At 41.4% G+C, this 24,617-nt stretch overlaps 1 protein-coding gene across 1 annotated transcript in view; it reads right to left on the reverse strand.

The window, feature by feature from the left end:
- Positions 1-954: 954 nt before the first annotated feature.
- The window catches only part of GNA12 (G protein subunit alpha 12), a 203,386-nt gene continuing 179,723 nt past the window's right edge, over positions 955-24,617 (reverse strand). Inside the window, exons 3-4 of the mRNA XM_069209960.1 lie at positions 20,847-20,897; positions 955-3,204 (exon numbers count right to left, since the gene is read on the reverse strand). Coding sequence (XP_069066061.1) covers positions 2,635-3,204; positions 20,847-20,897 — 621 coding nt within the window. The 3' untranslated portion in view covers positions 955-2,634. The remainder of the gene's footprint in view (positions 3,205-20,846; positions 20,898-24,617) is intronic.

Here is a 24,617-nt window from a genome sequence, read left to right on the forward strand (position 1 = left end):
AGCCCTTCAGGGCCCCTCTACCCCCACTGGGGTCCACAATGAGATTCAGTGACCCCTCTTCACATTCTGCAGGATGTGAATCTATAACAGATTATTACACTGTAAAAATATTTAAAGATACAAATGATACCCTTGTTGTAATTTTAAGTCAATATTTCTAGTGTTCTACAATGTACTTGGAATATGTTTTGGTAAAACTTTAAACAATGGATTTGGAAACACAAGGTTAAACTAATTTAACATTTCTCCACAAAATCATTTCACCAGACAGAGAACCAGAAATCAGGTTCTGAACGGTCTGTCTTCTCCACCAGCTCAATCCCACACTAAGCTGGCACTTCTAAAGGAGAATTAAGGTGATGGAGCTGAAATGAGGAATGCATAACACTTTTTAATCTGCCAGATGTTTGCTTCTGTGGCTCTGTGAATATCTGCATGCACAGCTGCAAAACGAAACTCTTTTTCCTTCCTCTCTCATGGAACTATAACTGAACAAGCAACATCTGATCTAAGCAAGTAAATCATATCGCAGAGGGTGGACCAATTCCCGTCTCCGCTGGCCAGTGTTGAATATGAAATCTAAAAATAGAAATGGTTTCTTCCTGTTGGCAGCAACTCAAAGATTTACTTTGCCAGAGATTGTTTAGAAGAAGCAGACAACATCCTCCTTACTGTCACAGTCCAGCATTTCGCCCAATCATGCACCAAATATTGACTGCAATATTTGAGGAAGTTCTGCACACCCACCAAGCTGAAAGTAATGAATACATGTAAACCAAAGAACAGTGGTCTGGGATCACAACCACCAACCAAACCCATACAACATGTGAGAAATGTGGCGAATGGCCAGAAAGTAGCTAAGTCAAAACAATACAGAGAAGGGTTTCTAACAACCAGGCAATTATAATTCTGACGTCAGCCATAACTGCATGAGCAAAGTTCGACAGGCAGGCATTTTTTTAAGGAAGTTGTGTTTATTTAAATTTTGAATGGCAGAAAGGAGAAATATTGTTTTCATATTTCACAGACTTCAATTGGCAGGCTCACGTGGCCTCATTTTGCTGGAACAGTCAAGAACAAGTTCCATCTATATGTAATCTTTTTCTGAAACAGGTTATACAAAGTAAGTGCACATAAGAATTATACTGACTTCTAATCAATGTCAAAAACAATATTAGAGGAATTTGTGCCGTAGTATCCAGGGTTGCGACTAATTGTACCACATGGTTGACTTGTTTGCCAGAATCAGGCCCACCAGAAAGCTGCTGAAGCACCTTAATATGGTTGCTTCATTTAGATATCCACGTAGTCAATCGGTTTATTAGTCAATTTGACACAGTGTAAGGCACCTGGCAATGCAAGACTACAGAAACGTATTGAGCTAGAAGCCAGAGAGCTCGCATCAGTGTTCTTCACAGACTCTTGCAGTTTCACATCAGACAAGCAGAACCTGATCTTGGGCATGTGCTAAATTTGATGCTCTGCATTTTAAACATGTGCATTAATAAAGGATTAGATCCCTGTGAAACAGGGCTGGCAGAGCAGAGATTTCAAGCTGATTTACGTAAGGAATTCTCTATTGCCCAAGAGAATTTGTGATCACACGGAGTTAAAGAACACATACAAATTCTGCAAGCAGATCTTCTGTATCACGAGGCTTTTCCCAGCATCCCAAACAAATCCAAGAAACCAAATACAAAAAAATCCAAAGCTTTTTCTTCTAGAAAGAAACTTTCCACATTCTAACAAATATCAACATACGAAGATCCTTCTTAACACACCTCCTCCTTTACATCCTAGTTTTTCAAGGGCCTAATATCTAAATATATTGTGACAAATTCCAGTAAATACCTTTCACATCATAGTGGAGAGTTTCAGTGGAGAGTTATATTTTTTTATTTGCCCAATTCTTCAATGGTGACAATAACTATACCTGTAGTGCAAACTAAATGTGGTTCTGTATCAGCCAAGCATTCCCTGCAAAATGTACAAGCTTGAGAACTGGTCAGATCAATCAACTAGCTCCGACAATTACCCCCGCCCTTTGAGTGTAAGACTCACCGACATTCAACATTAAGTAGTAGCATAAGGCCCATGGCAAAACAAAAACATTGTGGGCAACCAAGACGCCCTTATTTCCAAGTCATCACCCTCAATTCATTTTGCCATGTACCTTCAACGTAGCCATATTCCAGTCTGAAAAAGCTGTTACAACCATCAGAGTATCACCAGATTGTTTATATGGGAACAACATGGCTTGTTTTACGAGCTGGTGCCAACAGCCTTGCAACATATTCACTCTTCTCATACTCCATTTTAACCTTTTAGTCCTGCACGGGAAATTTGTCTTTGAATTTTGGAATTGTCGAACAGGACCAAATGTTTTCAGTAGTTTCACAAGTTCAGACGATTCAGTAGCCAAATATTATAAGTATCCAAAGCGGTTCGACACATAGCTCATCTGTTTGGACTGGCTAGTTTACGGCATTCCTGAGCTTTGTACTAATAGTATGGACCCTAGAACTAGTGAGAAAGATTATTTCACCCACTCCAAGGGTGTTAGCGACAATAATCACTCTGACCTATAGCCCTGAAATAAATAAAGGCAACACAAGAGGGGAGGATTCACCCCCTTCACTGCAACATAATGTCCTTTAGATTCTCTTGGAGAATGGTGTCTTTCACAGCGTGAAATACAAAGCGGATGTTTTCAGTGTCTATGGCTGTAGTGAAGTGGTGGAAAAGAGGTTTGCTGCGATTCCGCCGCTTCCTATCAAAACATTGCACCAGGTAGCGCTGGACATCCTCCATTCGCTGGGGATCCCCCTTGAAATCAGAGAAGTACTTCTTGATGCTGACAGTCTTTACTTTCTCCACAAGAAGGTCCATTTTGTTGAGGAAGAGGATAATGGAAACGTTGGAAAAGAGCTTGTTGTTGACTATTGTCTCAAATATGTTCATTGACTCCAGCAGACGGTTTGTTCGCCGGTCCTCCATGAGAACTTGATCGTACTCACTTGACGAGACCATGAAGAGAATGGAAGTGATGCCATCGAAGCACTGGAACCACTTCTGACGCTGGGATCGCTGGCCACCCACATCCACCATCTTGAATGGAATCTTTTTGATAATGAAATCATGCTCCACAATTCCCTTGGTGGCCTTCCGAGCTAGCAGTATGTCTTGCTTGCTTGGGAAGTAGTTCTGGAAATGAGAAGTGATATGTTAATAAGGAAAAAGATATACAGAGTCCAATTAAAGTAATCAAAACTAAAAAAAATAAAAAAAAATTATAATGTTTGCAATGTTCTACTTTGTGGCAGCCAACAACAAGAAAAGTGGACGACATGGCTTTCTCTTAGTGCCATAAGGAGATACATGGCAAAAATTCAGTATGTGATTAAAAACCTCCAATGCCATGTACAATTGTTTAAAATCCGAAACGTGCTGTTTGAACCCAAACAGTCTTCCTGGTATGCCTATGGTATGGTAAATATCTTACAAAAAAGTTAGGTAAATTAAAAGTAAATTAAACAATCCAAGTCTCTGAAGCGTCAAAGATAACATAACAAATAACATGACTTGACATCACTGGAGACCTCACCTATCACACAGGCCGCTGGTCGCACAGTGGCTGGACCTAGTGCATGGCAGAGAGTGAGGTGATAGTTCATAAAAATACTAGTACATAGCACATCGGGTACCCAATAATGCCTGCTATGATGGGAACTGTGAAGCAAAATGTGACATCAATTTTGTCATCTGTGATGTGGAGTCATGAACAGTGCACTGTGGAGGGTTAATGTTCATTATGACTGGCTAATTTCAGTGATTTTTGACACATAATCTAACCATAGTGTTTTAGTGAATTTCTTTGTTTATAAATGCTAGGATCGCAGAAGCAACAATGACCCTAACTTTTGTTAAACAAAGTGTTTCTTCCGTGAAAAAAATATATATGAATACACCCACACATTTATCAATGATATCTGTCGCATAAAGTGTAGATTTGCTATTTACACCATTTATATTACTGCAGGAGGGGCACTGAATCACAAGAGCCATAAACTCAAAGTGGTTTATAATGACCCCTCTCCACCATCAACACTGGAAATAAATTTCACGTTACACCGAGTGCATCGGCAAGTATAGCTTATACCGTGTTGTTCCTTTATGTGCATTAGATATACATACAGGCATTAAAGAGTGCAAGCTCTTTGCAGAGGCCCATAGTTAAATCAGTGATGATCTACAGCATGTTCCAGGTCCAGAAGATCAAGATGGAGCTCTATTGTAGCACACAGCTTTGGATTTGACTTTTGTACTTTGGTAATGAACGTATGACTATGCATTTATGCTCCAAATAACGAATTTTATTGGGCCAAATTATGATTTTATTTTTTAATGGAATGGCATAAAAAAAAACTGACATGCAGTTTACATTCACTTTCAGAGTCGGATGGCCCTTGTTCGGGCCACTTCAGAAAAATTGTCTATTTAACCTCATTCAGTTAACCAAGATTTCTATCTTGAAGATCTGACAGAGGATTTAAACACATGGATCACCAACCGCACCAACACTCAGGCGCCCATGAACAAAAGGCACACAGCAAAAACCAGAACACTAGCCAGCTGGTACACAGAGGCCCTAAAAATTAGTACGCGACACAGCAAACAACTGGAACGGAAATGGAGAAGCAGCAAAGGGAAAGTGGGAAAAGACCCCTTCAAAGCTGCTCAGCGGATGTACCACCAGCTCACTTTACAAATTCAGAGGAGGGCAATAATCAGGCAATTAAACATCAGCTCCAACAGTAGCAAAGAAATCTTTGTGATTGTGTAATACTTCAGCACACCCACAGCTGTCACCGGAGGCCTCAACCCATCAAAAGATCCGTGCAACAACCTCTCAAACTTCTTTGGCAACAGAATCGTAACTGTGTCAATCAACCCCCCACCTCCCCTCCCTGCGACCAGGCCCCATGGCCACATCTAGAAGTCTCCTAGTAACAAAGGAAGTCAATACAAATCACCAATTGGGACATCAATAGCGCAGATGAATCCACAACAATCATGAAGACCATTCTCTCCAGGGCCCTGACGGACCCCAGCCCCCACAACACGTTCAACAGAGGAGCAGTCCATATCTGGGAGGCCCTCATCCCTATCCTCAACACTTTCATCTGTACAGCCAGTTTCCCAGAACCATGGAAACATGCCGCTATTGACATCCTACTGGAGAAAGCCTCGGCTGACCCAACCAAACTCACCAATTACCAACCAATATCTCTCCTTCCCCAACCAGCCAAAGTCAGAGAAAAAGCAATTAACAAGTACCTGTTCTACGAAACACCAACTTCCTAACATCTTAGTCAGGATTCAGACCTAACCACAGCAGGGAAACTGCCCATCTAGCAGCAACGGATGACATTCCGATGATCCTCGACAGGGGGAACCGTAGCCCTTATCCTTCGAGACCTACCAGCAGCCTTCAACTCAATCTCCCACCCTATCCTAATCCAACAACTCCTCATAGCATGCATCCAGGAAGACGCCCTCAACTGGGTCTGCCCCTTCCTCACCGGAAGAACCTAAGCTATCAACATGCCCCACTAAGTGACTGATGCATGAGATCTTATTTTTGGAGTTCTGCAGGGCTCCTCGCTCAGCCCAACACTTTCCAACATTTACATGCCCTGGCTGGCCGACGGCATACGAGCTCAAAACAAACATCTTCGCTTACGCCAATGACATGCAACGGATACTGTCCCCCTCAGACAAAACATCCAACACCAGGAACAAGTTCACCATATGCATGACAGAAATAGCCTCCTGGATGAAATTCAATTGCCTCAAATTGAACGCGGACAAGACTGAAGTGGTACTCTTCGAGAAGAATGTCTTGTCCTGGGGTTCCACCTGGTGACCCAAAGATCTTGGACCCATCCTCACGCAAGTGAAAAAACGCTGAATCATCATAGACAAACTGGACATAAGCACCCAAATCAGTGCAGTGGTCTCTGTCTGCTTCAACACACTAAGGATTCTCGATAAAATCATCACAGGGATACCAGATACCAGCAGAAAAACAATCATCCAGGCACTAATCACCAGCAGACTAGACTATGGAAACATCATGTATGCAGGGATTACCAACCAGCTCACAAGAAGACTGCAGACCGTACAAAACGTAGCATCCAGACTAGTCCTCATCCTCCCACACCGTACCCACATCACACCATACTTTTGGGAACTCCACTGGCTCCTGATATAACAAGCATGCACACTTTAAACTCATCACCCACACCTACAAAGCTCTCCACAACACTACCCCCGACTACCTGAACAGCCGTAATCACTTCCACAAACCTTTCAGACACCTTTGCTTTGCTGGTCTCTTACTAGTACACTTCCCATGCACACACAAAAGCAGAGCTGGGGGCTCACTTTCTCCTAACAGGCCCCTAAAGCCTAGAACAAGCTCCCGCAACACATCAGAGACTTCGCCCCTCTCGACTTCTGCAAGCGGCTGAAGCTCTGGCTTTTTGGGTCAGATCCCAGGACTGCTACAGAGCTCCTGGATACCCCCATGGGTGATTAGCAAACTTCCATATACAATAACATAACAAAACTTTCAGTGTAGTAGTTACTGGAAGGCCAATTTTAGACAGGCAGAACCAAAATTCAGATTAGAAACTATTGTATCTAGTTTACTTGGTAATATAATGAGGCTTAATCAGAGGTTATGCCTTCAGTGTAACAAGTTCAAGTCATGTCCACATTACTTTTTCGCCTATCAGATATCTGATAACACAAACATTTTACCAGAGCAGATCTTCTTTCAGAGTGAAGTGTGTAATCTTGGCGTAGAGGTTCACAGAAAGAGGGATTTAACTGCAATGGCTGGTGGAAAGTGAAGAGATTATGTCCTTTTGACATACAGGTGTGTTTAAGGAAAGGAAATTAGGCTTTGGCTGGATGAGCACTGGAGGTTTTGAGGCCTGTAAAGGAATATAAGGGTTGCATGGTACATAGACAGTACTTCAACATCCGATAGCAATGGTTTGAAGCATGGATATCCATGCCTTAATCAGTTCCAGGTTACAAACACCTAGAAGAATTCCTGCAGACATGTCGAACATGGATTCTTTTATTAGCAAAAAACACGGAAATTGATTTTCCAGAAGACACACCCTGTGTTACTGCATACAAGATGCCTGAAGCCTATTTGCTCATATAAGCTTTAAAGTAAAAACTCAATTGGGTGGCCAGAGCAGCTGAGCAATGCAGAAGGGCTTAGTCAGCTCTTTCCAGGCCAAAATCCATCAGTGACAACCAACAATTTATTGACAGCCTCACCATTTCATTCTATCAAAATTAACATATTATCCAGTTACCCACTGAAACGTCGTTTTAATCTTAATCCTTTGTCATTATTTAGTTTTCACTTGCTATTAGCTACCATACGGCTATTTGCTTGGTTGTTTGATCAAAAGTACCCAGATGAGGCATCTAAGACGACATGTTTGACACTATACAAATCAAATAAACCAAGTAGGTGTGTTGATGACACTGATCATTAGGGAAAAGTGAATTAAATTGTGGCAGTGGGCCAGACAATCACTTTTGGGGACTGGTACTTATTTTTATCAAGATAAATAAATTGTCTGTCGCTCCTTCCCTCGTTGGATGCCCTGCGGTATCAGCTGCTATGCTTCTGTGCTATGTTCTTGATTGCTACATACTCTGTTCTCACTTCTCCATGTACAGGCGGGTCCTTAGCACGGCACTATCTGTGTCCTCTCTGGTAAGTCACCCCCAAGCTTACGCTCAGCCTACTTTAAGTCCTTCATCTGACTCCTGTTCACCCATGGCTGCCGAGTGGGGGCATTTAAGTTTAGAGTTGGTACCTGAATAACTGAGAGAAGGTGAAGGTGCAGGGAGTGGCGAGACAACTTAGACAGTAAGAAAAGGAGGTTGAAAGAGTATTGGGATGCTTCACGCTATTTAAGAAAGCAGCAGTGCAACTAAAGGGAATCAGAGTAGAACGTGGAACACAGCAAAGTAGAACAAATTATGGCAAATTAGATTGCTGGAGAAATTTGGGCAGTACGAAATTTCATTGAAGGTCATACTGATGAACTTGCTCACTTGTCTGACTTTTCCAGGATTCCATTGACTAAATAGTACATCTCAGAATTGGGAACTTCCTGAATTTATAGAAGGGTTACTTGTCCCACAGCTTCTCGAGTGTGCACCTAAAAGGTTTGAGGCCTAGAGACATGGGAGGCTTTAAATAAAAATAAAATGATCATGATGGTTCTAGAAATACTCATGCTTGACCAAACGAGATAATCCACACAAATAATTTATGGAAATTACACACGAAGTCCTACAGCCATTGTTACTAGAATCACCTACTTCAACTATGATGTTAGGTCGAAAATAGTAGTGTGAAAAAGAGGTACACAAAATAAATAAAATAATTTTAAATGCTTCATAAAGTAAAAGATACACCTGTATGATGTTCCCATCAATGTTAAAAAAATAAAAATGTAATTAAATAGCATGTGTGAATTCAAGAAAGACTTGCAAATGCCTAGAGCGCATTATGAGAGAATTCAAAACCTTGTTAAGCTGAGGAAGCAAATCAAAGAGTTTAAAATGAGAGTATTTATTGAAAAATGTGATTATCCAGATATTAGATTTTTCAAATTTACATAAGGGAGTATTACAGTAGGAAAAAAGTGGTCAAATGGAGAAAAGACCCAAGGATTATGTGGAAATGTGAACAGTGTGGCAAAGGTATTCAAATTATTCAACAAATAATGTTAACCTATCAGACTTTAAATTATACACAAAATTGCTCAAAATTTACTTAAACTCCGGTTGTAATGTAGCATCTGAGTCAACAGGTTTACAGGACAGCTCTGCCAATGTTTTAAGATTTATACGTTTTTAAAAACCCTGATAGAGGTCTGAAATGAGTGATTAGTAGCTGGATTTTGTATTGTATTGTTAATGAATGAGTTTACATTTTTGGATAATGATTTTACATGTATGGTTTGTCTGCTTTTAAGACTTATATTAATGGAATAATTCATGGACTTATACACCAGGTTTGAAGCCTGATTAAGAGATAAAAGCAGAAAGAGGATGAAAAAAAGAGGAAGAGAATGATTGATAAATAGGAGGCATAAAGTGTCTAAAGAGGAACCAGCAAGGGTGAGATAACGAGACAGGAAGGGTAGTATGGTGGGAGAAAGAATCAACAATTGGAACTGAGAGCGATCCGAAGACATTTTATCAACTAAGCAACGGATAAACTTTATGATCTAAAGAGCAAGATTTCATGCTATGAACCACTAGATTCAATTCAGCTTTATTTCAGCAAAATAGTGCCCTTAAAGCAAATTTATCACACGATCTTCAATATAGACACATTATAAAGGAATAAAACCATTAGATTCTTGAGACTAATTAAAAGAAATTAATCTAAAATCTTATAAAAAACATTTCAAAAAGTTTAAAATATAAATAGAATTGCAATATATACACTCAACGTGCTGAAATTGATTAAAGCATATTTACAAATGCAATTCTTCATAAAAAAATAAAAAAAGTGTAACTTGGGCCTTAACCACCATGTTGTATCCCATATTACTAAAATCAATATAGACAAGATTGTATTAATTTCCCATTAGGGGAGATTCCCAGCCTGTAATTTCATTTCTAAGCACAAGACGTTATGCCCTGGCAATTAAAATCTCCTGTTCAATATATATATATATATATATATATATATATATATATATATATATATATATATTCAATCAATAAATATATATATAAATTAAGAATGCGGGAAGGGCGCAATTATAAACTACTTATTACGATTTATACATTGGTAGTCAAGGATTTAGTTCTAATATGCCATATTGCCTCTAAGAATTTTGCCAACGCGCATGCCACAGTCCCGCGTGGACTAGTTCTGCAAATCCTAAGGTTCGAATGCCGATCTCCAATACCAAAGGACTTGCAGAGAGGCCTAATCCAATGTTCCCTCTGCATAGTGTACGCCGGACAGTGGAATAAAACGTGGGCAATGTTCTCTTTAGTCATACATCCCGTAGGGCAAAGATCTATTTGACATTCAGTTTGCTTCTATCTAGAAGTAAAAGCCCGTAGAGGTAGGGATTCGGTTCTGAATCTGATATAAAGTGCACGTTCATGAGGTGTTAAAATCATATCAAGATACGGCTCAAATTTGCAATTACATTTAGCTAATAAAAAACTATCAGTTAAACTTGCGGGCGAAACTGATGCTAACTGTGCGACTAACAAATTTGTCCAATCTGCGTCCTTCAAAGTTTGGACAGCACTCTTTGGTAGATGCAAAGGGTCTGTCAAAAACAATCCTAGCCCCAATGTGGAGAAGGCCTTTTTCATGTATCTGCACCATGGAATTTTTTCGTTTTGCGGGGCAGCTAGCACCACTCTTAACCATATTCTATATGGTCTAAAACATCTGTAAACCATAATCTTAACTAATACTGCAGTGGCCTCATGGCGGCTATATCTGCAATCAAATATAAATTCAAATCCATTCGAATAGGGAGTGTCTGGGAACTCAAGGGGATTTTTTTACAGGGCCTTAAGAAAAAAGTTCTCTGCTCTCTCAAGTCTTGTTTGCCACATCCCCACAGCTCAGTGCCATAAAGGGGCTCCTCCTCTAGCTTGGCTTTTGTGCATCTCCATTGCTGGTGTGATACAGAAACTGGGAGATCTACTGCCAAATCTCAGAATACCCCATGCTTTTTATTTCAGGGACACTAGTGCATTTTAACAATTGAGCTTTCCACTTATGCGAGTCCTACATCCTTATTCCCAGATCATCAAAATCTGAAACTCTTTCTAAAGTTTTGCCATCCAGCGATATAGTTTTCTTCACTCTGCGTTTAGGATCACCAAACACCATGTATTTGGACTTAGTGGCACTGATTTGTATGCCAAACTCCCTACAAAACCCTGAAAATTTCTCAAGGGGTCTATCAAGCCCAAGAGCGGTTTGTGAAAGTAGGAGAGTGTCATCCGCAAACAAGAGGCACGGGGTCTTTACATCACATAGTTTTGGAGCATTATTTTCACAGTCATAAAGATAGGGGGATACAAGCATTTATAAAGAGTAAAATAAAGTGTGGAAGCCAACACACATCCCTGTCTCACCCCCTTCTGTAATGGAATTTCCCCAGTCAGTTCGCCATTCATTCCTATGAAAAATTGATTTCTTAACTTGGCGTGAGGGCTCCATTTTGTCTAACATTTCAGTTCCATTTGTTCTGTGCTACGAGCAAAATAGTAAGTCTCAGTCCAGCTCACTTTTTCTTTCTTGCAAACATGCTGGTTTCCTAGAGTTGCTTTCGAAAATTTGTAGATGGGTTAATCACCCCGTGTTCTAGAAATGTTCTCTGTGATTTAACATCCTGTTCTTGTGGTTCAAAGGTGTTACGGGAAATGTTTGCTTGAATGTGTTTGGAAATTATCTCGCATGTATAGTGTGGTAAAGTGGTTTGGTTTTTTTGCAATAAAGGACATCAAAGGCTGAGGGAAAAGTCAGTTTCTTTGGCCAAAGAGTTTCATTTTGACACTCTGTGGAAGTGGCCTGCTGCAGTGAATAAAATGCTATCTTGAAGCATAATCCGAAACCTTGTATTATATCTTGTGCAAATTCAGCCTCTTACAAGAAGAGACTCATAAATTTATTTCACATACCCCAACATTATTCTGGCGCAACTTTCAGAATATAACTCCTGGATCAGCTTTAGCAAAGGGCCTGAAATTTCAGCCCTACCCTGGATCCCCCATAGTTTACCTCGAGGGACCAAATCAAAGGCAGACTTAAGGTCCAAAAAAGCAACAGAAAGTCTTCCAGCATCAAGGTTAACAGTTTTCCATTTGATTGTAAGAAAGCGGAAGACCTGGTCTACTGTACTGCTCCTTTGCTAAAGCCCGCCTGGAGGTGGGATAAGATATCATTTTCCTCTAACCAATCCTTGAGCCTACCGAGGATCGGATAGGAAAAGATGTTCTGCAAGTTATCTAGAATACTTATAGGTCTATAATTCCCTGGGACTGATCTAGCCCCTTTTTTGTAAATTGGAACAATTATTGCACCCTTCCAAGAGCGGGGGGATTTCAACCTGCCAAGACTGCCTTGAACACATTATTTATATAAGGTCCCCAAAAAATTAAATCAGATGGAATTCCATCTAAACCAGGCGCCTCCCCCGATTTTTGGGCTCTGATAGCTGTCACAGTCTCTCCTAAAGTAAACGGGGTGAGCATGTCTGCACCTGGACTAACAATCTTTACTGCGTTCGTTGTAATCGCAGAAGGTGCAATCTCCTGTCTGTAGAGTTCAGTAAAATAATGCGAACAATTATCAGCAGAAATATGGCAGTCAGGTCTAAGGTTTACATTCTGTCCTTAATGGACAATCAATGTCCAAAATTACTTTGAATTATTTTTATTTGCTGCTAATAGCAATTCCTGCCAGGTTATCTCTTCCCATTTACTCTCGCTAGTCTTTATTGTGAGAGCATACTTGCGCCTTGCAAGAATTATCCTTTCTCTATCTTTTGAACTTATAACATCCAAGAGTCTGCCCTTGGCCATTCTACATGCTTTGCTAAACCGTTCACATTTGCCTTCTCTCGGCTGCAATTTTCCCTTACTCTGAAGAATAAATCCTTTAGAGAAGAAAAGAGTTCGATGTGGGATGCCATGATCTGGTGTGGTGTGCGCATGCAAGGTGTGGCATATAATTTATTGGTGGAGACTAGATCATGCAGTTTAACCACTAATTTGTTAGAGTTTATAAAAGTCTCCAATTTCATGGCTCGTTTGTTGTTTGACACTTATGGGAAGCATACCCTCCTAATCTCGCTGGGTTTTATTTATTGTGGAAAACCACCTAAACCACCTATGACACTCTACCAGAATAGGGGAGCGATCACTATTGCATTGCTCTCCCACCCAAAGATCTTTAAATTCATACCAAATCCTTACATCAATAAGAACGAAATCAATAGAGCTGCTATAAAGACCCTCTGAAAAACGTTGGATTAGCGGGGGAATCTGAAGGAAAACGCCCATTCCCTGACCAAAGACTGTGCATTGCCAAAGTCAATGACTTGGAGGGCCCTGGTGCTTGTTTTAGGTTGCTTCCTTAGCGATGAAAAGACTGGAAAGCCCATATAAGATCCTCTACCCGAGTTAACCTGGAGAAGAGGGAGTTGGGCTCTATGGACACATTAAAATCCCCTGCTACAATAACAAAATGTGAGGGAGAAAATTCAGAGACCAAGGCACTCAGCACACTAATGGTATTAGACGTGTGACTCTGCGAACCAGGTCTATTGTAAATATTGAAACATAAAAGCCTAGATCCATACTTTAGCTTAATTGAAACTGCCAATATATAGAATAAGTCAACATGTATTTCTTCCTTATCGCCCAACTGGGAGATTTTTATCCAGGTGACAAGACCCCCACCTGCTCACCCAGAGACAGAAATTACAAAATGAGGTAACCCCCTGTCGATAGACATTTGAAGTGGCCCAAGTTTCCTGAAATAAACAAATATTAAAATTATCAATAAACTGCCCCCACTCCTCATTAATGATCCTATTACGTATACCAGCTACATTACAGGAAATGAATCAAAGGATTCATAGACCAAGGAACACCGTTCTCTCTCGTTGATATCTCATAATTAGGAGTCGAGTTTGATTGTTCATAAATATCTGCAGTGTTTCGATCTTCTGCAAGGGAAAAACTCCTGGGAGAAGTCAATTCGGAGTGTGCTTGAGATTCTATCTGGGGTGTACCCCCGTTAAGGGATAAGTTGTTATGAGTTGTTATGCAGAGGGGCGGATAATGAGCACAGTCAATCAATATCAGAAAGATTAACTGATTGCAGTATTCTCAGAGGATTCCGTTTCCTAACAAAGTCTGTGCATTCCGTCCTGCATTCCCTTCGCAGAGGGATTTGGATCATAGGTCCTGTGTAGGTTGGTGCATTAATCATAATTGAGACTGGGCAGTTAGGTCCCATATTAATAGGCCCATTACTCACGACAGTGGGGGGGAACCCTTACTTCATATGTTTTGCAAATCTCTTGGTGAGCTCTGTTTTCAAGACAAGTTTGCACTCACTCCCAATAATCGTAGGATGCGTCTTCACAGATGGAGCTGAAGATGTGGGTCTCATCTTATCTTGCCCAGTACTCATATTAGAAGTTGCCCCCTGGACTGATATTCCTCTCTCCGGCCGGGAGTGGGAACCCACTACAGGGCTCCCCTTTGCCTTGACCCATCCTCAACTTTAAACAAGGACAACAAAAGTCTGATCCCTACCTTCAGTTCAAGGAACTGCCCCCAAAAGAGCCCAGCCTCTTTTAGTCTCGAACAGGTACGACTCAGGAAAAATATTGTGCTGGACAGCACTTCGAAGAAATGCTGGAGGGCCTTCAGCGTTACCCCCCTGGGGTTAAGGCTCCTTTGGCAGCGAATTCCGTCCAGTTATTGCAGCTCATGAGGGGAGAGGAAGGGCTTAAGAAATTAAAACCAAAACCAAGAGGGGTGGCCCTGCTTTTTCTCTTCCTGGCGATGACAGGATGGATCCTGGACTCCCCTCCAGCAGCAGCAGCACAAGCAGCTAAAGAGCAAGATTTAATGCTATGAATCACTATATGACTAATCAGTTGTTTTGAAAAGGATCCACCTATCTATTATCCAACGCCAACTTTATGGATATGAATTGTAAAACAAAACCATGACTGACTTTTCATTTGTACTCATCATGTATGATGGTGAGCTGTGGTCGGCTTCCTCAAGAATGCCTAGGCCTCGGGATCAGGCTCTGTGCCTCCTTCTCTCCCGCTTGTCGCAAGGAGCATCTCATGGGCTTTGGGGTAGTGCTGTGTGTCCTCCACCTTGGTTTGAGCCGCTCCCTGTAAGAGAGGAGATGTCCTGGCCTCTGTGTGCCCTCCACCTCGGCTCGGGCCGCTGGCTGTAAGAGGAGAGGTCCTGGCCTCTTCATGGTGTCTCCGCCTACAAAGAACTGAAGAGGGAATCAGATCCGCCATCTTTAGTTCATATATTTACACTCTTTTGTCCTCAATATTCCCAACTCGGGGTCTCGTATCAACACTAAAAAAAGGGCCAGCAAGACCAGAGTATCTCCAGCCCCACCCCAAACAATAGGGGGCCCACCTGATCACAAGCCTTAAAAGCACCATAGAAAGTAAAAAAGGTTCACCTGAATACAAACTCTTCCTCACTCCCAGACTGGCGGCCGTCTTTGTCACTCCCTGCAAGCTCCTCCTTTCTCCAAATACACTATTATTATTTAATGAGCGTACCCCCTCCAACTCCAAGTACATTAACATTCTTTAGTGGAGAGACGACCCCCCCTACCCCACTCCTATATACTGCCCCCACAGCAGAGCATAGTGAAGCTCACAGACCTCCAGCCATAATTTACAACAGACCCTCTAAAGAGTACCTAGGAAACTCGCCAGTCCGCTCTCAGTTAAAAGTACAAGTTCTACATAATAAGACTTCGCATGCTGACCCCCACAGAACCCTCCAGCCCTGCATTATCTACCCTCTTGAAAACCCATGGCCCCCAACTCCTTCTCCATCCCCCTTCCCCCAGTCTCTCCCCCACAGCAGCAAAAAATCTCAAACAAACTGATTAAACAACACCCCGAACTGCTAATCGCTGACACTTATTTCAATGCTTCCAAAGGCCTAGAAAGAACAGACCTCATTTTCTACACTACACGCCCTGTGAGATGGAGTACAATTCTAACTAATTATCTTCACATCTCCGAATCCACCAACATCCCGTATGGTTTCAAACGTAAGATCTCCAACTCGCCCACTTTCCAGGGCAATGCCAAAATTACCTTCTTTAGGAATTGAACCATCCTGATACAAGCTAATGATGCCAATCTACGCTCTTTTGAATCCATATTCCCATTCCCTACACTAGAGAGCCATTTCACAGCCACAAAACTCTCTCCCCGAGAGACCTCCCCCACAGATTTACAACCAGAATGAAGCAATCACGAGAACTACCACAAACTCCACTCCCCGCCACCACAACTCACAGCGCCCTAACCCTCTGCCAGTAATTAACCCAGCAGCCCTGGCCATCCACAGTTCCTCACCACTACAACTCTCTAGCATAATATGGTTGACTCACTCACCAACACTCTCCCTATCCCATCCCAAACCGGCCGCTCAGCCCTGAACTCCTACACAAATCCCATCTCTCTTTCTAACCAATACCCCGACCTCCATCCCCCCCCACAAACTTCACCCTCTTCCCCTGCCTCAAAGACCACTAAGGAGGTCAACAGAGTGGCTCACGCTCCCATCTCCTTCTACCTACCCTCCACTAATACACTAAGGTCCTCAGCTCCAAGAGACCCACAAGATTCCCCCCTCCCCCCCCACAAGTCTTGTCATTAAAAATAGAGATCCGAATAGCATGTCTAACCGCACTACAGTGGTTTCCTCGACTCTAACTCCCACCTTTGATGAACACCATCTGACTCAGACTCATCATACCCCGTACAATATGAAGTGAAACATGCATACTCCCCCATTAAATCACCCGTCCATGGACAAAATAATTGAGCGAGTAATTAGCCTGGAAAACCAACTAGAGATGGTAATACAGCGCATCAACAATATCACTAAACCCAGATCTGAATCATACACTGAGGGACACCAACACATTATGCCTTGGTAGAGCCAAACCTCAATCAGCTGGTCCCCATTGCCCCTCAACTTCAAAGCTCAGAGACCTAAAAGAACGAGTGCAACATTGTTGCAGAGCGGAGCCAAGGAACTAGTCCAATCATACAAACAGGAACTTTCCAAAATTAACCACTCATCTAAGATTCATGTCATCACGGGACTAAGTCAAAACCACGCACTATCGAGCTCGACCAGGCCTCCAGCACACCTCATCAATATCCCCTTGACCCCCGTCACTCAGTACCTTAAGAACAGAAGTCAAGCCAAATGCGTGCTCATAAACTGCAGGTCTGCAGTCAAACATGCAACAGAACTAGCAGATGCCATCCTGAACCACAACATTGACATTACTTTCATCAAAGAAACTTGGCTAAATGAATATTCACAGCCGATCATGGACACACTAGTCCCGCCGGGATTTTCAATAAAAAAAAGACAGGAAGAACCGCCACGGTGGAGGCATCGCTATTATTCACAAGAACATCAACGTAGGGGTAAAAGACACTTTCAACTACAGCTCATTTGAATATCTCACTGCCTCCATAAGGATGAAAGATAACACCAGTATGATCTGTCACCTGCTCTACCACCCACCTGGCAACAGTCCCCCCCTTTCGTGAACACCTTGCCGATCTAATAACACTGCTCACTCTCACACCAATAACATCATCCTTTGGGACCTCAACCTCCAGGGGAAGGATAAAAACAATACTCTAATCCAATCCGTAAATGACCTCTTACACAGCTAGGACCTCTCCGACCTCTGCAAAGGTCAAACCCACAACAAAGGCTCAACACTGGATGCTATAATAGCTCAGGAAGAAACACTAATGATTGACAATATCCTCCCGTCGACTGGTCAGATCATCACATTATTTTATGCCATCTCAACAAAGCATTTCATCACCCAACTCGCACGCAAAAATCTTTCCAACAGAAAAGAAACATAAGACAAATTCCAATAGCAGTCCTAGAAGAAGGAATTAGTTAACTTCTCCCCCCGAATCCTGTAACCTCTCAACAACTGAACTCACCACCCACTACAACTCAACAGTATCCTCCATACTGGACCAAGTATCCCCTATGAAACTGAAAAGGGTGAGAAACACGCCCTCAAGAGCTTGGTTCAATACAGATCTAAACACTGAACAAAGGCAACTGAGAGCAGCTGAAAGACTTTGGAGATCGAACCCATCCACAGCGCACCTTGAGCAACTCAGAGAGAACGCAGAAACTACAAAAAACACATCATGAATGAAAAAAACACATTCTTCCACAATGTGCTTGATAGGGCCAAAAACCGCCCAAAAGAGCTTTTCAATATCATCAACAACAAACATCCAAACCGCCCCTAATAAACCCTCAGGCCTCCAAGGAACGATGTGACAACTTTGCCAACTTCAATGAAAACAAAAATCACAAAGATTGAGCTCTCCCTGGAAACGGACAATCTGTGAGCCACGGAGAACCTTCCTCCCAGAAAGGAAAACAATCACCGCTCTCTGACCACAGACTCCCTACCACCTATCTCTCCAATTGTAAACAACGGATGTCATCTTATACAAGAGCCTAAGGCAACTCCCAGAAGCTTGAATGTCTTCAACACACTCTCTGAGGCGGACATCTCTGCTCTATTGGCTACGTCCAAACCATCCTCTCACCTTGCAGACCCCCTCCAAGCCTACCTGGCAAAACTCAACCATGCTCTTACCCCCATCTGGACTACGATTATTAACAGCTCCCTGCAGACCGGCGTGATATCAGACTGCCTAAAGCTCGGTTAAGTCACGCCAATGCTTTAAAAACCAGGAGCAGACCTGAACGACATCAACAACTTCAAACCAGTCTCCAATCTACCCTTCCTTGCCAAAACTCTAGAGAGATGTGTTCTCCCTCAGCTAAACCAACACACGATCTTCTGGACCCTCTTCAATCAGGATTTAGAAAAGGATGCAGCACAGAAACAGCGATTCTGAACATAGTAGAGGACCTTCACAAATCTCTAGATACTGACCGATGCTGCTTGCTCATTCTACTAGACATATCGGCGGCCTTCGACACGGTCGACCACAAGCTTCTTCTGGACTCCATCCATGAAAGGATTGGCATGGAAGGAGTGTCCTACGCTGGTTATCATCTTTTATACAGAACCGCCTTCAACAAATAAAAATAAACAACATGACCTCTCACACAACTTCAATCACCAGAGGTGTTCTGCAAGGCTCTGTACTCTCGCCTACACTATTCAATACCTACATGGATCCCCTTACCGTCATTCTCAACTGAGCCAACATCCCCTTGCATCTGTATGCAGATGACACCCAGCTCTACATGTAAATCTCCTCAAAAGAGGATGTAGACCGACTAAATTCCACTCTCAAAGAAGTACAACTATGGCTATCCTGCAACCACCTAAAACTCAACCAAGATAAGACTGAAATTCTTCTCATATCAAAGACAAAGCAGTTCCCCCAGATGCAAGGATGGATAAAATCCATAAACGCTCTTAAATGCAATCTTACTCCAACAGATTCTGTCAAATCCATAGGAATCACTCTGGACACCAATTTGACTATGAAGGATCATATAAAGAATAGTGCAAAGAATGCTTTCTCCAGCCTGGAACTGCTGAACAAAATCAAACCATTCCTACCGCCAGATGGCCTAAAACAAATGCCACACAAGCGCTGGTGCTTTCCAGATTAGACTACGGGAACGCCATCCTCACAGGCACTGCAAAAGTCCATCTTGCACCCATGAGATCCACTCTCCATACAGCAGCTAGAATGGTAACAGGAATTAAAAAATATGACCACATCTCCCCTGCCCTGAAAGGACTAAAGTGGCTCGCAACTAAAGCTTGCTGCTGCTTTAGAACTGCCTGTCTAACTCACAAAGCCCTGCACACTGGGAAACCAGCATACTGCGCCTCTAAACTCAATTAGACAGGACAGACAAGAAAACTAAGAGGCTCAAACACCCTACTCCTCATCCCACCTAAAGCCCAAAAAGAAAAAACCCAGACATGCTCCTTTACAAGCAATGACCCTAAAATCTGGAACTCCATCCCACTACACATCCTTCTAGAACTTCAAGAAGCAGCTGAAGGAACTCCTCCTCAACCAACATCTTAGCTAGCGAGTCATCCATCACCCCAAGGCCTATTCCCCTCCACTGCGATGTCTCCACCTAACTCCTGTTTACACTCCAATATACACGATTATGGGAAACTATACTTTTATTTTATATATTGATTTGTTTGATAACATGTACTATTGGTAAAGCGCTCTGATACCCTTAGGTCATGCCAGCGCTATAGAAAACTCTCTAAATAAATAAATGTACGAATGAAGTACATTTGTGTTACTTGTATACTACATGTGATCAAGCTTCACATCAAATTCTCTTTACAGATGACCGCCACCCAAAAACTCCTTTCAGACTATGCAAATGATTGGATTCTTTGATGAGAACCATAGAGCTTTATAAAATTAAACATTCCCTTAACGGTTTTTAGAATGTCAGAACGGGTTTACAAATTCCAATTTTCCCCATTTCGTGGTTTCGGTTTTTAAAGTAACATCTGAAAATATTGACTTTAAAAAAAAATAAAAAATAAGACTCAAAAATATAGACTGTCAAAATATTAACCATACATAAATATTTCTCTATGTAAACTTTTGGACCGCCTGTACACACTATGAAGCATAAGCTCCTAAAGGCATTCAGACTGGAGTTACACTAATAAATTAAACCAGACCTAGGACAAATAGATAGTGGCTAGATTCGAAACAGGTCGCAATTTTTTGTAAGTAAATATTTACATAAGGTTGATATTGTCTTTCAGGAATCTATGTTTTTATATCGAGCTCGTTCCGTAGCCGGCTTGCACACACAAAAAAAAAAAAAAAACATTTTCTAATTTGCCCTTCATTAGCATCACCCCTCAGTTCCCAAAGTGCATTCACAAGCCTCTACAAGGCCATGTTCAAGTTTATTAAAGCATAGCTTACCAGCTGGCCAATGCGGTCCAAGTTATCCAGGAAGTACTTCACTGACTCGCCCTGTAGAAAGAAACATCTGTTTTAACGAACTGAAATCGAAACCACAAAGCATATCCTAAAACCATATGTCCGATGAGCTGGGTTACTAAGAAACACTAAAAGGAATCCACCTGATTGGAAGTGGGTCCTGTGTGAAGCTGTCAGTGACTAAAACAACATATGCAAACTGTCTACATGTGAAATCTAGACTCATGAGTATCTCCGGCTCTCAGGGGGTGCAAACAGGACATGCCTTCAGGATATCCAAACAGAATATTTATGAGATGAGTGGGAAAATATAACCTATTCAATTACCTGCCTATTCAACGGTTAGCCTGAAAACTAGTCCCAAGTAAAATATTAAATATGCAAGTAAAAACGTGTGTAATTCCAGTTTTTCACGTAACTCGTCTCTATCCAATGCGTGCCGATTATCCATTTTTTCTCCAGCTGAGACTGGTTTCAGCAGAAAGTATGTTGCTGTACCTGAACCAAAGATGTGTTCTTCAACCGCAAGACATTTTCTGCTCAAACATCGTGAGCTAGTATCTCAAGTGACTTTTGCATGCAAGCTATGCACTTGGGAACAAGTTTTATTCAAGAGACATATGAAACAGACTGCACTTTGCTTGATTTTTAGGAAATATGTGTATTTTGCAAAGATAACTTGTTCACCCGCAACTACTGAAAACCCAATAGTTTTTCCAGGTAGAGTTGGGCATCAGGCTGCAAAATGAAAAGGTTTTTATAGCAGTCCTCCAAATGCGCCCAGCCCAAAAATTATATGCCTACTGTGTCATGTGTTGCTCTAAGAACTCAACATTTACTAGGAGGGGCTTGCTGTGACGAGGCTGTGGGACTGAATGGTGTTAATCTTCGCCAAAAGAGCACAAGCAGGAACAAAATAACCCTGCAGGTCGCTGAAAGATGTGTCTGGGCTCGCGTTTTGGGGGGAAAGAAATTACCGGATTCTTTAATTTAAAATAAAAAAAGTCTCGAATGCCAAAGAGTCTAGTACTCACAGTTACACGAAGAAAGAATTACATCGAAAAATAGATACTTTTTAAAATTCTGAACGAAATATGAAACTAAGCATTTAACCAAAATCATTTAATAAATGAAATTACAAGCAGCTGCCAGATTTTTGGAGGCGGTTCTGAAAACCTAATTGTACTGAATGGATACCTATCTGCAGCACCTGCGAAGGGACTTCCTGAAGAGTTCCACAGTGAGAATGACAGATACATACTCAATCTTCAAGCGAATTGGGCTCTAATTCTGGAAGTGAGTATTTTTACTATTGGACTTTTATTATACTAGAAAAATACTACTAGAGTTGCTACTGATATAACTTACTTTGAAGAAAACCTATGCATGCCAATGACTACCCTTTCTAGAAAAGAACATGGCTGCCAAGTTATTTGTTCTCATGATCAGAACTTGCATGATGAATTTTTGCAGATTAAGCCAGGTATTGTCCCAATGACATGGGACCAGTTTCAGCACTTTATGAAAACTTATTTTTGAACCCAGCATCTTTGGATCTCAGGTCAAAATGGGAAACAAGGTTGCAGGATGAACTCAACAGTGGGAGGAAATACTGAAGAGCAATCGCGAAAGTATCAGAGAAGCTAGTCTTAAATTTCTCCAGTTTAAAATACGACAGAGAAGACACTCGTTGCGAGATAAGATATATAAAGTGGAACTCAGGTAAGGGTCAATGTTTCAGAAAAGGTTCAAATTTATGTAAACCATTGCACACCCTTCAAACGACTGTGGAAAAAAGTAACTTGCAAGAAAAGTGGTATTCAGCCAACGGATAGTGCTTATGTAAATCAAGCCAGCCATTCTATTTGACTTAGGAGGAATTGAGAGGAAGCCTAAACGTGAGTGTAGATGGGCTCTATGGCAGTCCCACAGTAGCTGAACAGTATTATCTTCACATCCTGGATGAAAAAAAATTATCCCACGTGCACAAAGGTATGTAGCATTTTATTGAACATAAACGTTGTAACAGATAAGTCCACCAACCAGTTTAATAGCACCATTCCCTCACGTTTTAGGTCTTAATTTTAGCAGGGGTGTGGAATTTAACAAAATACTTACTTGTCCATGATACAGGCTGCTTCATAAATCTACTTGTCCTGTAAAAAAATAAATCTGCTTGTCCCTTTAGTGCCACGTAGTGCGATGACAAGTTATAGCAGCAATCTCATATAAGAGCTCTGATTATGCCAGGGCGCATATGATAATAGGGCTTGAATATTAGCAATTTCCTTATTTTGCCACCTTTTCGCAGAGCCACATACTGGAGCTGAAGGAAGCAGTAAGAAATAGTTCCACGGTTGGAATACCTTTGAGCCTGTGCAAACCTACTAACTTGCATGTTTAAGGGATTTTCACCAGCTTGTCTCTAATCTATTCCTATACTGAGAAAGGATGAAAATTTAATCCTGGCAGTGGCAGAAGTAGACGTTCTTTCAGGGCTGGGGAAAAGTGGTTGGAGAGAAAGTGAACTTGTAAACGCTCAATAGATTTTAGTATGAGCAAATCCTCACATGCATATTTGCTTGTGCTAAAAAATACACTTCACAAATATTTTCTAGGAGTACAATTTCCTGGTCTACTTATGTAAATTCTTGTAAATTCACGAAAGCCATAATTCTACACTAACGCAAATACACAAACCATGGGTGCACTTTTGTGACTTTCTTCAAGAATTGGGTCCCTAATTAGGTCTGGCGTTAACCAAGACACTGTTTTTATTACAATTCTATTTCTCTCTATATCCATTAACCAGCTGGCTTTACTGTGAGTGATGGCCATCTACTCTATCAAGCAGCATATTGGCACACAAAGTTGTTTTTTAGTGTCAGAAACTAATGTGGCAATGCGTTCTTTTTGCCTCAAAAAGATTTTTTCTCTTTGCCAATGTTTATTACAATGGTGAGGGCCTGGCAGCTCTCACAATAATAACGTTTTATAAAAGCCATTTAAAAACAAGACAATAATTGACAAAAAAAAAAAAGACTGACCACCAATGTCAGATCGGTTGGCTTTGCCAACACTTGATTATTTTTATGTTTCCCATAATCTTGTTGAAACTGATTACACTGGTATTCCACTATGAATACTGTTTGGAAATACTAGCATGCATATTCACATTTAATGAATGATTCTTTAAAAAAATGGTACCTACAATGTCACAATTATTTAGCAAAAACGGTTTGTTTTTTTCCTAGCTGCATTTTTTTTCTGAACATATTTTGAAAGCAATGAATCATCAGTCTTACTTACAGCCTTCTGCAACCATTTACATCTAATCAGAGAGCAATCTGGGAGCATTATATGTAGCCTCATATTGTTAAACTTTTCAAACATGTGTGTACACATCTACCGGAACCACTGTCAGTAATGAAGCTGAGCTTACAACAGTGTCCACCCTAATAATAAAGGCATTGCATTAATGAACCATAAATACAAGTTTGAACAGCATGAACATATAAACACAAATATTACCTCAACTGCAGACACTCCCCTTCCCTGTAAACTGGCAGCAAAAGGGTTTGTGCTGCAGGGAGTTGGCCCTACTAGTACAAAGGACAAAAGAACAATAAAACTTGTTCTTGAACCCAAAAATATGTCCTGGGCTTTGGGCTACAGGAATTCCACACCCCTGATACATTCTTACTCTCTCATGTTCCTCCTCATCTTCAAGCTCACTTGTTCCCATTACTTCCC

Source organism: Pleurodeles waltl, chromosome 10 (genome assembly GCF_031143425.1).
Source record: "Pleurodeles waltl isolate 20211129_DDA chromosome 10, aPleWal1.hap1.20221129, whole genome shotgun sequence".
In the NCBI taxonomy this organism is placed as follows: Eukaryota; Metazoa; Chordata; class Amphibia; order Caudata; family Salamandridae; genus Pleurodeles; species Pleurodeles waltl.